Source organism: Osmerus eperlanus, chromosome 26 (genome assembly GCF_963692335.1).
Source record: "Osmerus eperlanus chromosome 26, fOsmEpe2.1, whole genome shotgun sequence".
Taxonomy (NCBI): domain Eukaryota; kingdom Metazoa; phylum Chordata; class Actinopteri; order Osmeriformes; family Osmeridae; genus Osmerus; species Osmerus eperlanus.
The window spans coordinates 8,453,834-8,468,784 of NC_085043.1; the positions used below are offsets into that span (position 1 = coordinate 8,453,834).

The following is a 14,951-nucleotide window of genomic DNA, read 5'->3' on the forward strand; positions in this document are numbered from 1 at the left end:
TGCCTTGCCCAGGGACACAACGTCATTTGGTTTGCACAGCCGGGAATCAAACCAGAAACCTTCTGATTACAAGCCCGATTCCCTAACCGCTCAGCCATCTGACTCCTGTTGACTCTCATTGAATGTGAGTGTTCGTTTTGCTTCCAGTGATTAAATCAGACATTGTGATTGAGTAAGTGGAGCAAACGAGCAGCACCAGTATGACAGCTTGCATGAGAGGGACTTTAAAACAATGTATACAACGAACATAGTTGAATAAAAACAGACATAGAGTTCATTTGCTCAGAAAAAAAGTAAAGCCTTTAATGTAAAGCAGGAAACCAATAAAAAAAGTTACTGAACAGATTAGGTGATTAAGAGAACAGACATAACCTGCAACTGATAAAAAGGCAGAAAGTGACAATTAATTACGTCTGTGTAAATGATACAACTGTGCACGCACAAAACCGTAGAAATAAGCGCAGTCCTGTGGTTTGTGCCATAGACTTATATACAGTTTGTGCCCATGGGTTACATTTACTGCCTTGGAACTACATCCCCCAAGCTCCTCTGCTGCGCCTGCGCAAAACACACAATGGCCCTAGTAGGCGTTGGACCGAAGATGCAATGCACTTTAGCAGCATCAGTACCAACCCAGTTGTGCAAATAAGACTAAACGAGGAAACGGTTGATACAACTTTTAATAATACTGTGCAGCCCAGAATTGGTTCGTTGGGCCGGCAAGATGAGTGAACAGAAGGTAAGATGTAACCGGCGAAACAGGTGTTTTCAATGTTTGTAGAGGCGGGTTGCAGGGCGTACAAAGAAAAGGGGAGAGGATAGCGGACTTTGTGCCATCTTATGTCATTGACTTGTCCTATACTGTGACATAGCTTAACTGAAATTGAATTTTTATGCAGTGCCTGCTGTATCCTACAACAGATACAATTTTTGAGCAATTTACTGCTTCAAAATCCACAATGGTTGCGTTGCTCTCAATCCTGCTCATCGTGTTCACCAGATGAACAGCTCGTAACAAAATATGAGCCTGTCCGTGACAGGTCCCGAAATAGTGGTATCGATTGCTATATGAATACGAGGAAATATCATAGGTTTTAGAGTCGTAGACCTGAGTCGCAGACCCAAACATGTACCCTTTTCCGTTGGGATGAATGGGGCCCTGCGGAAAATTCATCTCGCTAGGGTTACTTGGTTTAAAGCTCTTTGGAGTGAACTGACCTGACGCTGGAGAAATTACATAGTTATTCCGCTGTATGTCGCAATACAGTGCATTACATCATTTGAAAGTGTCAAGACAGATAGTATGTTGTGGGTGGGAGAGTCGATGTGGATCATGGTCTGCAGTTGTATGAACATCATTGCAGCTGCGTTATTAAATTATGAATGCGTGTCCTTCCGGCCATGCCCTCTCTCGTCAGAATTTGCACAGGGACGAAATTACCCCAGAGAGCAATCGTTGTTACGAAACCATGTAATCTAAGCTGTTCTTAAATGATCGATTGTTTTTGTCCCTAAGGAATCCCTTAGGAAGATCACCACAACCCTAGCCCTGAAGAATGAAGAGATTCAAAACTTTGTCTGTTGTCTCAAACAGAGCTTAGAGAACCTGGAGGTAAAGCAGCGATCGTTCACACTCACACATCCGTCAGGTAGCTAGCAGTTCGGCGTTGAAACAGATCAATGTGCAACGCACAAGTAATCCAAAGTGTAAAGGCAAACCGTCCACACCACAACAGCTTTAGCCAATCAGAAGGATTCCTCTAACATTGCTTCCACTTCCTGTGTCCCAGATGAACTCGAACCGCGTGCAGGAGGACATGGAGGCTGAGTTCACATCCCTGCACTCGGTCCTGGATGAGCTGAAGGAAGGGATGGTCACACGTATAAAACAAGAGAGGGCCAGTCGCACCTACGAACTACAGGTCAGCTCCGGGTTCTGCTCTGCCCACTGAGCTAGACCAGTGGTTCTTAACCCTGTCCCCAGGGAACCCCTGTCCTGCATGTTTCAGATGTTTCTTGGCTCCAACACACCTGATTCAAATGCATGTTCGTTACCAGGCTTCTACAGAGCTAGATAACGACCCATTTATTTGAATCAGGTGTGTTGGAGCAGGGAAACATCTAAAACATGCAGGACGGGGGTTCCATGAGGACAGGGTTAAGAACCACTGAGATAGACCCTCCTCAGAATGTCATAAAACACGATGTTCTAAGTCACAATATCCTCCGAGGACTCCCACGGCTACAGCTAGTACAGTCCTGGTGTTATTTTGCGTGATTAATGAACAGAGCCGGCTCCAGATGACGTCTTGCCCTGACCTTGCCCGCTTGTGTGTTCGACTGTTTCCTCAGAATCAACTGAGCGCCTGTTCCAAGGCCCTGGAGAGCTCGGAGGATCTCCTGGAACAAGCCAATCAGACGCTCTGCTCTGCTGAAACAGAGGATTTTACCCAGGTATCCGCTCCGTGATTCACTTCTGCTGAAGTTACAACAATGTTGCATCATCGCTTTTGGCAATAGCTTTGTTTACAAGTTTTTTACAAGCCTACCCTCCTGTCGAGCAATGTCATGTAGCTTCGTTCTGGTTTGTCAGTGTCCTGTGATGTATTGCGTAACAGGCATCATGTGTTCATTGTAAGAATGAGCTGCAACTCAGTTGTCTTTCGGTCCGTGTACATCCTTTCTCCTTCTTTCTCTCCTCCCTTTACTTCCTGCTCCTCCTCAGGCGGCCAAAGACATTAAGGATAGGTATAGTACATAGCTGTTTCTTCTTCATCCAAGTGTCCTAACACTTAAACCATCCGTTCACGTAGAACATGCAACATGACTTACTCTCGTCCGGGAACGGCAGAACATGTTGCAGCATGCTCTTTCCACGACACCTGAAAACAAGCAACCAAGCTCTGCCTAGTGTCCAGCAACAGCTAGTTCTGTAGTAGCATGCACTACAGCAACCTGGAAGAGCCACAGCTCCTCTCCTGTGTTTCAAACCTGTCTGTCTGTATCTGTCTGTCTGTCCCTCTGCTGTTCCCCCCTCTGGTGTTTTCTGTGTGTTTTACAAGAGTCCTAGATAACTGTTTATGAATACTTTGTTTGTGTGTGGTAGTCAGAGTAACTAGGGTTATTACTTTGTGTTATGTGGCTAGCTCACAGAACTTGAGATTTAGGAAAACAAACGTGTCTTCAGTCCTTTGGTGATTTGAATTTGGCACGCGTTTCGCTGTGTGTGTGTGTCTTTGTTTGTACGAGGGCAGCGTGACAATGGCCCCAGCCTTCCGGCTGTCTCTGAAAGCGAAGGCCAGTGACAACATGAGTCACATGATGGTGGATTTTACCCAAGAAAGGGAGATGCTACAGGCCATTAAATTCCTCCCAGGTCAGTCTTTGTCTCCTGATTTCTTTATCTTGACCAGCAGGCTAAATACATAACTCCTCTTTAAACACTGTCATGTGACTAACAAGGTAACATTCCCAAATGGTGTTAAGCACACTCTTAAGTGTACACAGTGCACTGCAATGCAAATACCCTCAGGGGCTGTGGAACTGTCAACTCTGCTGCACAGATGTTTAATACCTTTGTGCATACATACTGTATAAGGGATGCCATTATGTGAAAATACATTGATTTGGTAAACAGGTTTAGCAAGCCGTGCACAAACACATTCCTCTCTGTGTTTCAGTGCCTGCGACTCCCGAGATCCAGGTGTCAGAGTGCCAGGTGTGTGACAACACGGTGACGGTGCTGTGGACCCTTCCGGAACCGGACACCAAGATAGACCACTACGTGCTGGAGCACCGGCGCACCAACCACGAGGGGCCCCCCCGCGTCCGGGAGGACTACCCCTGGATGGTGGTGGAGGGGATCCGCGAGATGGAGCACATCCTCACAGGTAGGAGGAGGGGGAGGAGGGGGGAGGAGGAGGGGGAGGAGGAGGAGGAGGGGGAGGAGGAGGGGGAGGAGCAGGAGCAGGAGATGGAGCAGGAGATGGTGGGGGGGAGGAGCAGGAGGAGGAGGAGGAGGGGGAGGAGCAGGAGATGGTGGGGAGGAGGGGGAGGAGGAGGAGGGGGAGGAGGAGGGGGAGGGGGAGGAGAATAGACACAAGAGCAATAAACGAGTCTGGCGAGTCTCTGGAGAAGGATCGATTTTGTGTATCAAATAACAATAAAAAGGAGGAATTGCAGTATGCATCTGCTTTTACACGTGTAACAAAACGTGTGACACCAGTTTCAACGGACACTATAATTCCCACCACCCACCTCCAGGGCTTCGCTTTGACACCCGCTACATAACGTTTCGCGTGAAGGCGTGTAACAAGGCTGTGGCGGGGGAGTTCTCCGAACCGGTAACTCTAGAAACACATGGTGAGTCATAACTCATAACGTTACGTAACCCTCCACACACATGAACCCTCCACACGCATGAACCTTCCACACGCATGAACCCTCCACACGCATGAACCCTCCACACGCATGAACCCTCCACACGCATGAACCCTCCACACACATAAACCCTCCACACACATGAACCCTCCACACACATGAACCCTCCACACATGAACCCTCCACACACACTATCCTTCCCCACACACTAACCCTCAAGGCCCGACCCGTGTCCTCTCCCTCCCTGCAGCGTTTGTGTTCAAGCTGGACGCCGGATCGTCCCATCAGAACCTGCGCGTGGAGGACCTGAGCGTGGAGTGGGACAGCTGCGGGGGAAAGGTCCAGGAGATACGCAAAGACAAGAACCGCACCAACTCCCCCATGCACTCCCCTGCCAGGTGCCTGCCACCGGGGGGGAGGGCTCACACTTTCAGTCCCTTGGAGTGGGAACCCACATGCTCTTCAGCGCCTCTCTGATCTGTGTTTCCTTCTTCTCCTCCCCTGACCGTCCCCGCCCCCCTCTCTCAGGACCGCCATGATGTCGCCCAAGAGGGCGCCATCGGCCAGGGTCGGCAGGGATAGGTTCACTGCTGAGTCCTACACCGTACTGGGTATGTAGACAGAGTCCTACACTGTAGTCGGTATACTAGGTATAGGCCCACCCTTAATCTCTATCTCTCTTTTTGCCCCTCTCTCTCTCTCTCTCTCTCTCTCTCTCTCTCTCTCTCTCTCTCTCTCTCTCTCTCTCTCTCTCCCCCTCCCCCCCCCCCCCAGGAGACACCATGATCGACGCGGGCCAGCAGTACTGGGAGGTCCGCTTCGACAAGGAGAGCAAGGCCTTCGCCGTGGGCGTGGCCCTGCGTAACCTGGGCCGCTTCGACCAGCTGGGCAAGAGCAGCGCGTCCTGGTGCATCCACCTGAACAACTGGCTGCAGCAGAGCCTGACGGCCAAGCACAACAACAAGGCTCGCACCTTGGACTGCCCCATCCCCGACCGCATAGGGGTCTACTGCAACTACGAAGAGGGTGAGGGGGGGGGGGGAACATCCACACACTCAAACACGTCCACGCACGCCCTCTCGCACGCACGCTCACATACACGCACGTCCAAGGAAACCACTGGCTTCTTCATCATGTTTGTGTGTTTTTTACCACTGGTGTTTTGTCCCTGCAGGCGTGTTGTCCTTCTACAACTCCAGAACCAAGCAGCTGATGCATACATTTAGAGCCAAGTTCCAGCAACCCGTTATACCTGCTTTCATGGTGAGAACAATATTATCACAGCTCAGCAATGATATTACACCTGTATCTCAGAGAGACGATGCCGTCACGAATCTGTCGCTGCACCTGCACGCCCGCATGACCTCCGTGAACCCAGGAGTGACGTGGCTACTTGGTTTTGCCTGTGCTCTGCTGCCCCCTGCAGGTGTGGAACGGCAGTTTCTCAGTGCAAACGGGGCTGCAGGTTCCCAGCGCCGTGCAGAGCGGCCAGAGGAAGAACAGTGGCACCAGCAGCTCCAACGCCAGCCTCACCTAGACCCGCAGCCTTCCCGCCCCAGCCCCGGCCACAGCCCTTGGCAGAACTGCTGCTGAACCTTCCCTTAAACCCTGGCTGTGGAGCCTTGGAGCGCACCCGGCCTCAGCACCAGCCGTCAACCGCTGCTGACCTCTATCTCCCCCTCTCCCTCCTCCTCCACCTGCCCCTCATCCTCCACCTGCCCCTCCACCTCCACCTCTCTCCCTCATCCTTTCCCTCCATGCCCCTGCTGCTCTGCCACCTCCTCCTCAGCTCTTTCCGTGCCTTCCAGAGGTGCCCTCATCAGTATTAAGTCAGTAATCATGACGTCGCTATTTCCTCCTTAACAAACAATGCAACAAAAGGCCAAATGATGGTTACTCGTTTTATTTATTTGTTTGCGTTAAAGTCTAGCGGTTACGTTCATTTGTCTGTATTGTACAGAGTAACACAGTAGTCATCTTCACAGATTGAATGTTTGGAAATACTCAGCTACTGTATCTAGTTGCTTTCTAAGAAGCCAACTGAATTGTATAACCCTCATAACGACCAGTTGATAGTCTTTACATAAATGACTAGTTGCTACATAAGGAATGTACTGACACCGACATTGCTAACCAGCAGCTGTGTGGACCAGAGAGGGGAATTCAACAGACACACAAAACAGTCGTGGAAGTATTATAGCTTGTAACGTTCATGTTACAAAGTATGGAAGAGGGAGTGTGGGCGAGGAGTCTGTAAGTTTACCATGTACTATCACGTGTGTGTGTGTGTGTGTTTGCTCACCTAATGTAACGGTTTGCTTTCCTGAAAAGAGAGTTTAGTTGCTCTCTGAGTCGACCAGAGAAAATGGAACGGTCGTAAAAGCCGATGATGAAAGTTAACGTCACTGAAGAGCATTTGTTTATCAATGTTATCACTAGTCCCTAATCGTGTCACATACAGTAGTGTCTGAATTCAGTGCTTGGGTGCTCTTCTGTAAGTCCTAAGTTGCCACGTGGCTGGTACTGTATGCATCTTATAGATAGATATAACCTGCAATGCTTTAAAATGTTCCTGACGAGACTTTTTAACTTTATTTTACACGTGGTGTAAAATATCTCACAATGTAAATAGGTTTCTTTTTATTTCCACTACAGTATGTATCTGTCACACGAAGCAAATAAATCTGCAAGGTAGTCTTGTGTTTTCCTGTCACAAAAGAAATATATAACGTACAACTATACATTTTGATGAGAAACAAATACTAAGAAACAACACTGATATGTAGAGCAAATATTTGATACTGCATTCGATTATATAAAATCAAAAGTTAAACTTTTTTTGATTTAAATGTGCAAACGTTCCAAAACAAACGGACAAGGTGCTAATCGTGACATCTACATAAAGATTTACCGTCCAGTAATTTGCTACTGAGTTGCCAACAAGCCCCGCCGACGAGGAAAAATCAATAAAGCGTTAATCTTTGAAGAGGCAGCGCCAACGGGGAGGGGACTGAGCTCTCCCGGCAGGGGGTCTGGAGCGACTTCAAGGCTCATTGGCGCAGAGGCAGGAGGTAGAAGCGCACCGGAAGAAGACGACTCCTTTCCCCGTCCGAAGCTTCGTTGTGGTTTGCGAGACTCCCACGATCCAATCAGATGCCAGTGATTAGGGCGGGCTCTCTCGGGCTTTCTTCCAGGGCGTCACATGTCTGTCTTTAAGTCTTCCTGATTGTCCTTCCTTGTTGTCGAGGAGTCACCAGGAGAGGGCGCTATTCAACAGCCCGTCTCTTCTCCAGCTTCAGTTTCAGCTCCTCAGACAAGCCTGGGGGGGGGGGGGGGGAGGACAACCGAGGCGTTCAGGTGGAGACACTATTCCTTAGGGTCACTAAATTCCCGTAGAACAAAAATCTACTGGACAGGAAGTACCACACGTGTTCTATAAGACTGACCTGGCTGGATGGCTACACCTGCTCTCCCAGCAGTGAGGGTTCTCAACCTGGCCTCTGGGACCGAGTGGGACCTGGGGGTGGGGGCCGGGGTCGGCCGTGGGGTAGGCGGGAAGGAAGGCCTGGGGGTGGGAGTGGGGGCGAAGGTAGGTCTCGGGAGAAGGGGGGACGAGCGAGAACCAGGGTGCATCCCTGGTGGCTTCAGAGCTTTCCTCTCCGGGACTGAAACAAAGATGTCAGCCGTTAAGGAAAAACGCACCCGTTGACTGACACGTTTACCCAAATAGGGAGACCCAGTGTTACGCAACAAGAGAGAAGCAGAGAGGATGAACCACCAATTCTGTAGTCGAACGCCCGAGAGTTAGTATTTACGTTGCTTACTCGTTTCTCTGGGCAGAGAACTGTGAGCCGGCACTGGTGTCTTCAGAACTGCAACATAAATCACAGGAAAAAGAGATGAAGCAGTTCCAAATGTTGCTCACGAGAAGCGTGTTCCGTTGAGAACATGACACCTCTCTCGCGTGTGGCGGTGCCTGTGTTTAGCGGTGTCTTCTGTGGGACTCACTTGGCAGGCGGGAGCGGGGGGGAATGGGCGGCGCTGGCTCCTCCTCCTTCACGTCTGTTTCGACAACAACAACAACAGACAAGCAGAGACAATGGAGGGGTGAGAAACGGCGTCATGCCTGCAGTGGCATTATTACAGAGGGAGGGAGGGAGGGAAGGAGAGGGACACTCACATGGGTCGTTCAGGTAAATCCTCTCCCCTGTTTCCGACTCAGGTACTTCATAACAATCTTGATCTCTTGGAACTAAATATGAAATTAAAATATGAATTACAATATACCATACAGTCTCCATATATTCTAGACTTCGAGACAAAGAAGACTAAAAGGAGAGATTGCCTGAGGGTAAACCGCTGAAGGAAATGTAAACATATTAGTGGCAAAACAAACATGTCCAGGGCATGTGATCAGATGTATGTGGGTTCAGGGTTGTTGACAGACTCTGTGGTGACTGGGCCACAGGTAAGATGGCCTACCTGGTTTAGGTGGTAGTGTCAGGGTCGAGTCCGGGGGTGAGGTAAGGGCAGAGTCAGGGGCAGGGGGAGAGGCAGGGGGAGAGGCAGAGTCAGTCTCTGAGTTGGAGGTAAAGGCAGGAGGGATGGGACTGCTGGAGGCACAGTGGAGACTTCTCTCTCCGTTCTCTTCATTAGACTGAACAAACGCTGTGAAAACAGCGGGCAGGAACGGTTTTTAACAGCACACACGTGGCAGAGAGAGAGAGAGAGAGAGAGAGAGAGAGAGAGAGAGAGAGAGGGAGAGAGAGAGAGAGAGAGAGACAGCCAGAGAGACAGAGACAGAGAGAGAGAGAGAGAGACAAACGGAGATAGAGAGACAGAAGGAGAGAGAGAGAGAGACAGAGAGAGAGAGAGAGAGAGAGAGAGAGAGAGAGAGAGAGAGAGAGAGAGAGAGAGAGAGAGAGAGAGAGAGAGAGAGAGAAGGAGAGAGAGAGAGACAGAGAGAGAGAGAGAGAGAGAGAGAGAGAGAGAGAGAGAGAGAGAGAGAGAGAGAGAGAGAGAGAGAAGGAGAAAGGAGGGGCGTGTATATAAAGACAGAACGAAAGGGGACATTCTTACTGATGCTCTCTTCATACGGCGCCTCCAGAATCAAGGGGGTTAGAACTCCACTGGTCTTTTCCACCAGACAGTTGATGACATCGTGTAAAGTGGCACAAGGGATCTATGGGAACAGGAACCATCCTTACATATCTTGTGTTATCAGACGCCATGCTTATTATATATGGCTAAGATGAAAACTAAAAAGTAGCCCTTTTCGTGAAACATTGACCACTAAATACACAAGGAGGGCAAATAAACCATTAGGCGGTGGCAGCGACGGGTAAAAGCACAAGTATAGCAGGAAGGGAATACTCCAGATTGGGTATGGTTGATGTTATCATTGCCCAGACTTGCTGTGCATAGCTGAGAAACATGTTCTCCTCGGCTCTACCTCTTGTTAAGTTAACTGAAATCCACACAAGGAGAACAGGAGCCATTATGTTGTGGAAAGGAGGAACAAACAAAGCGCAAACGTTCTTAGAACTGTTTGTTCGTAAGCATCTCTGTAAAAAGTCTGTTTCAGAACACTTACTGGGTTGTCAATGTCGATGGAAAAGTGCCCGTCGTGTTTCTTGGTGACGAGGTAGTGCTTGAACACGGGCCTGAGGGAACAGAGAGGACTTCACATTTAGTCATTTAGCAGACGCTCTTATCCAGAGCGACTTACAGTAAGTACAGGGACATTCCCCCCCCCCCCGAGGCATTTAGGGTGAAGTGCCTTGCCCAGGGACACAACGTAAATTGGCACGGCCGGGAATCGAACTGGCCTCCTTCTGATTAATAGCCCGATTCCCTAACCGCTCAGCCATCTGACTCCCACTGACTCTGACTTTAACGTGGTTCAAACAGGAAGAGGTCAAGGTGTTTAGCGTGGTTCAAACAGGAAGAGGTCAAGGTGTTTTCCAACAGGTGCGTTTGGGTCTACGAAGCATTGGCTAGCCGCGTTAAGAAGTGGAAAAACGATATGAAGAAAACATGAAGAGATAAGACAAAAGATTGCCTTATCTCTGAAGAGGTAAGACAAAAGGTTGTCGTATCTCTAAAGAGGTAAGACAAAAGCTTGTCGTATCTCTGAAGAGGTAAGACAAAAAAAGGTCTTATCTCTGACCTGAGCATCTGACATTGTTTCACTGATCTGTGAAGTAGACAAAGACAGGCACTGATGCATGTAGGTAGCTCTGTGGAAGATGGGCTTGGTCGGAGGGGTAGAGGGGCGGAGAGGGGAGGGTGGGGTGCAGTGAGGAAGGGTGTGGTGAGGGCGATGAGCGGGGGACGTACCCGTTGAGATCCTGGAAGGTGGTGACAGCGAATGAGGCCCCGTCCCGGTTGGGGCGCAGCAACAGGTTGCCCTTTCCTCTGTGTTTCTCCAGAATGTTCTCCGCCTCGGAGCGAGACACGCGCTGGAAACACCTGGAGAGGGACGACAGGGTCAAACAGAAGAACCTGACACCCCAGACGCCTCGGAACCTCGGAGACACGACTCTCTCCCTCTCCCTCTCCCTCTCCCTCTCCCTCTCCCTCTCCCTCTCCCTCTCCCTCTCCCTCTCCCTCTCCCTCTCCCTCTCCCTCTCCCTCTCCCTCTCTCTCCTGAGCCGCAGCAGCACAGGGAGCCTCGGCCGTGACTGGACACAAACTCCCTTATCCTGCTGAGCTACAGCCCAGAAAAGGTGTTTCCTTCCCAGCACTAACACACCTGTGTCAACTGTTCACAGTGGTTGAGTTAAGATTAAGTTTACATGTGGTTAAGGGGTGGGTTGGTGCAGGGCTGGGCTGGAATTCTGTATGGCCAGAATCTCCACAGCAAACTGTTCATTTAACACCAGGAGAGTTCATTTGACTCGTTGAGTGTTTATTTACATTTACATTTACATTTAGTCATTTAGCAGACGCTCTTATCCAGAGCGACTTACAGTAAGTACAGGGGGAGGCAAGTAGGGTGAAGTGCCTTGCCCAAGGACACAACGTCAGTTGGCATGACCGGGAATCGAACTGGCAACCTTCGGATTACTAGCCCGATTCCCTCACCGCTCAGCCACCTGACTCCCTATGTGACACAGGGAACTCACAAGGGCATCTCCGACAGCAGGCTGACGTAGAGGTCGGGGTTGGACTGTGCCGGGGGAGAGGAGGCGTGGCGGAGTCTCTCCCTCTCTCTCTCCACCGTTTCCCTCAGGAGGTGAATCTGTCCGGGCAGGAGGTTGAGAGAGCCGGGCACGGCCAGCTGTGGAGAGAGCACGGAAGGGCAGGGTGTCTGTCAGACCAACAACCACTAAACCGAGGGCAGAGAGGAAGAAACAGGTCTCGGGAAATGAGCTGATCTGAGAGGAGGTGAAAACACATGATTTGAAGAAGGAATCCTGAAGAAAAATGCTTTGACCCGTCACTGACCTCGACCACAGAGTAGATGTAGCCTTTCCAGAGCTCCCGGGCCTCAAGGCTAGGCGCCTGTAGACAGAAAACCTCTGTTAGGGATGTGGGACATGCACACTGACATTTGCAGCCAAGTAGATACTGTGTTCACCTGTGGTATTTCCTTACAGTTAATTTAAAGTCTTCGTTCTTCATGTGAAGGTTTAGTCTTGCCGCCCCTAAGTTTTTATCCCGATTGCAGTCATCCGTTAGGGAGATGAAGTTGGTGAGAGCAAGCTTATCTACATACTGTGGACACACACACACACATCTGGAGTTAATGCTACAGCTGCTGCTAAACGTGTCCACATAGGCTATGCATTTGAATCATAAATTCCTGAGGAATTTAGTTTGGAATTTGTAGTTCCCACAACTCACATCATTATCTTTGTTGGTGTTGAAGAAGAACAGAGTGTTCTCACATAGACAAGTCCACAATTTCCGAGATGTCTGGCCAGTCAGCAAAACAGACAGACAGACAGACCAAAAAAAAAGAAGATTATTCCAGATTTATGGCAAAGAGATACACATGAGAAATAGGTCAAGAACAATGATAGTAAAAAATGCCTCTGTTTTCAACTCGAGTTATATCACCGGTTGGAACACTGACAAGTGTGCTGCCAGGCAATCAGAACTGGTTTGGTATGTGTGCAGGGGAACTGCCTCAGTTTCCCCCAGAAGGAATAAGAAACAGTGTCATCTTTCTCAGAAACTCAGCACACGACTGCATTGGATTTTCACCACCAGCTTCCTCTTAATTTATTTTTTATTTATTTGTTTATTTGTCAGGGACAATGCAGCGCACATTATTACATACATAGATAATGTTGTAGATGTGTTGCATAAAAGGTTTTTAGCCAATAGGCTAATTTGCAACCCCAGTCCCTGGTCAGACCTTTCAAAAAAATTAGGCAAATACAATTTACTGCATAGTGTGAGTTACACAATCATGCAGCAGATGCAATATATTAGTATATCAACAATAAGAACCGCTGTTCTAGACAACTTTGCCATACAACAATCTTTATTGATCCTTTTTAGGCTTAAGGTACATGCCAGTGATATCAGTTAGTATCAACTGGTACAAACCTTCACTTTCCAAAACAAATACTGTGAGTTTGAGATTACATTAGTTTCTGCAGAATAACATTAAGATTGCTGGCAATGGGGGCTGATCTCTGACTCAACTCTCGTCCAACCAGTTTTAATGTTTTTTTTTATGGCTCCTTACAGTAAAAGGCTGTCAAACCAGTTGTGGAGCTATGGGCGACATTCCATGACTCCTTTGGAAAATCAAAGTCCATGCTGCAATCAACATGACAAACACTCACCTGAAACCATGTCCCACTCTATTCCACCTATGGAAACCCCACTGTGTGTCATCGCTGACATTGTGTGTTTGAGAGTAAGTGTGTGTGAGAGAGAGAGAGAGAGAGAGAGAGAGAGAGAGAGAGAGAGAGAGAGAGAGAGAGAGAGAGAGAGAGAGAGAGACAGAAAATGCATACATGTTGCTGTGTTTGTCTACATGTGTTTGTGTGCCTGGAAACTCTGTTAACTATTAGCCAAAACTGCAAGACTGGAACCACAAATTAGATCCAACCAAAATAAACCAAAACAAATACAGAAGTTATTATGTGATTGTAGTGGACAAATCTTTCCATAACCCAGGTTGTAATGTGATAGACACTCATGCTAAAAACAGATCAAATACACCTTAAGGCAATGAAGACGAAACAGACATACAGTGAACTGTCAGACCATGTTTAACTGTAAGTTGAGCCCAGACTCATTCCAGACATTGTCTAGATCGATCAGCTGGAACATTCTTCGACACAGAAGATCACAAACAAGCACTCACAGATCCTCTCTGTCCATTATCAGCAAGATAAAAACTTTTCAAACACACAAACATTCTTCTGAATTCAGAACAGATAATACAGATGAACCAAATCCATGTTTGCAAAACCATGAAATAAAAACGTTACGACAGATCTGTCTCGACATACCTTGTCTTTAAACGACCTCTTCTCCAGGTACCCCTCATAGTAGCAGTTTGGAAGTTGAGTCCGTAGTCGTCCAGCTCTCCTGGGGACGGCCATTCCTCGCTCAGGTTAAACCAACAGGGCTCTGCTGTGTAATGTATTCTACTAAAATACGTAAAAAAATAAAATCTAGGAATAATGAACCAGTCCAAGGGCACTCATGTCAGAGTGTGAGGTAAATTTTGTATACAAGGAAAAATAATTCAGTAGTTTACACTGCAAAGAAGCCTTTACGTGTGCCTCTCTCTCTCTCTCACTCTCTCTCTGTCTGACTCTCTCTCTCCCTCTCTCTCCTTGACTCTCTCTCTCTTCCTCTCTCTCTCTCTCTCTCTCTCTGACTGACTCTCTCTCTCCAGTATTGCAAGTGTGGAGCTGATCCTGTGGAGCAGGTGTATTTTCTCCTGTCTCTAAAGGAGATTGTTGTATGCTCAGTGCTGATTGGTCTCTATCACAATAGACCACGGACAATTTCCCAGGTGAGCTGGTGACGTTTTACACCAAACCTTTGTGACTGGAAATGTAGTGCCCTCCTCAGGATATTTTGAACCCACTTCCTGTCTCTGGAATGAGGAGGGACCTTTGACACAAGTCTGGAAGTCTGAATGCCTACTATGCCTAACCAAATGTTGCTGCTGTAGTCAGTTAGGGCGGGTTCTTCAAGGTTTCTTCAAGAATGGGGTTCGACTAGCGACGGGCAATAAGTAGCTTGTGCACTGTTGTTGTATGTGCTCTCTGACCAATATCCTCTTCTTCTAGGCCATTTGATTGTAAACACATATTGTAAACACAGATTGTAAACAGATTCACCATTCCTTTTTTCGTGATATTTGTTTCTCTTAGTGTTTAGTAGGTCAGGTGTTTCTGGTACAACTAACTGTTGTTGCTTCAGGATCACTCCCAATTAACTCCGCTACAGTAGGTGGCAGTAAAACAATTATTGATTGAACATTTCCATAAAGAAGACCATTATATTTTGTAGTTTTTAGCGTGAAACCCGTTCTTTTGACTGGCGGGACGGAGTTTAAAATGTAATTCAATTTTCAAATGTCTAGACGTTTA

At 48.2% G+C, this 14,951-nt stretch overlaps 2 protein-coding genes across 3 annotated transcripts; one reads left to right on the forward strand and one right to left on the reverse strand.

Annotated features, from left to right (window-relative positions):
• The first annotated feature begins 569 nt into the window (after window positions 1-569).
• Window positions 570-6,560, forward strand: fsd1 (fibronectin type III and SPRY domain containing 1). The gene is made up of 13 exons (XM_062452899.1): window positions 570-739; window positions 1,517-1,612; window positions 1,791-1,922; window positions 2,353-2,454; window positions 2,726-2,748; window positions 3,255-3,376; window positions 3,681-3,890; window positions 4,264-4,362; window positions 4,631-4,778; window positions 4,909-4,991; window positions 5,155-5,406; window positions 5,555-5,643; window positions 5,807-6,560. Exons 1-13 carry the CDS (start codon window positions 725-727, stop codon window positions 5,915-5,917), a joined length of 1,482 nt encoding a protein of 493 aa, XP_062308883.1. The 5' UTR covers window positions 570-724; the 3' UTR covers window positions 5,918-6,560.
• Window positions 6,561-6,697: 137 nt separating this feature from the next.
• LOC134013118 (signal-transducing adaptor protein 1-like) lies at window positions 6,698-14,242 on the reverse strand. Of its 2 annotated transcripts, none has more exons than XM_062452902.1 (14): window positions 13,857-14,242; window positions 12,229-12,300; window positions 11,980-12,099; window positions 11,830-11,886; window positions 11,508-11,662; window positions 10,720-10,851; window positions 9,974-10,043; window positions 9,460-9,562; window positions 8,863-9,048; window positions 8,561-8,623; window positions 8,389-8,442; window positions 8,205-8,252; window positions 7,827-8,045; window positions 6,698-7,699 (listed from the first exon to the last, which is right to left on the reverse strand). In XM_062452902.1, exons 1-14 carry the CDS (start codon window positions 13,947-13,949, stop codon window positions 7,647-7,649), a joined length of 1,425 nt encoding a protein of 474 aa, XP_062308886.1. In that variant the 5' UTR covers window positions 13,950-14,242; the 3' UTR covers window positions 6,698-7,646. The 2 variants fall into 2 exon arrangements, with proteins under 2 accessions (XP_062308886.1, XP_062308885.1); XM_062452901.1 differs by having other exon boundaries at window positions 8,561-8,632.
• Between the last annotated feature and the right edge of the window lie 709 nt (window positions 14,243-14,951).

What these genes read in the sequence shown, in the direction of transcription:
- fsd1 (XM_062452899.1), top strand. An exon ending in GATGGAGCACATCCTCACAG is followed by an intron (nt 3,891 to 4,263) that starts GTAGGAGGAGGG and finishes ACCCACCTCCAG; the next exon opens with GGCTTCGCTTTGACACCCGC. An exon ending in CCGTTATACCTGCTTTCATG is followed by an intron (nt 5,644 to 5,806) that starts GTGAGAACAATA and finishes TGCCCCCTGCAG; the next exon opens with GTGTGGAACGGCAGTTTCTC.
- LOC134013118 (XM_062452901.1), bottom strand. Translation starts at nt 13,949, where the DNA reads ATGGCCGTCCCCAGGAGAGCTGGACGACTACGGACTCAACTTCCAAAC. An exon ending in ACGAAGACTTTAAATTAACT is followed by an intron (nt 11,887 to 11,979) that starts GTAAGGAAATAC and finishes TTCTGTCTACAG; the next exon opens with GCGCCTAGCCTTGAGGCCCG. An exon ending in AGGTGTAGCCATCCAGCCAG is followed by an intron (nt 7,700 to 7,826) that starts GTCAGTCTTATA and finishes CCCCCCCCCCAG; the next exon opens with GCTTGTCTGAGGAGCTGAAA.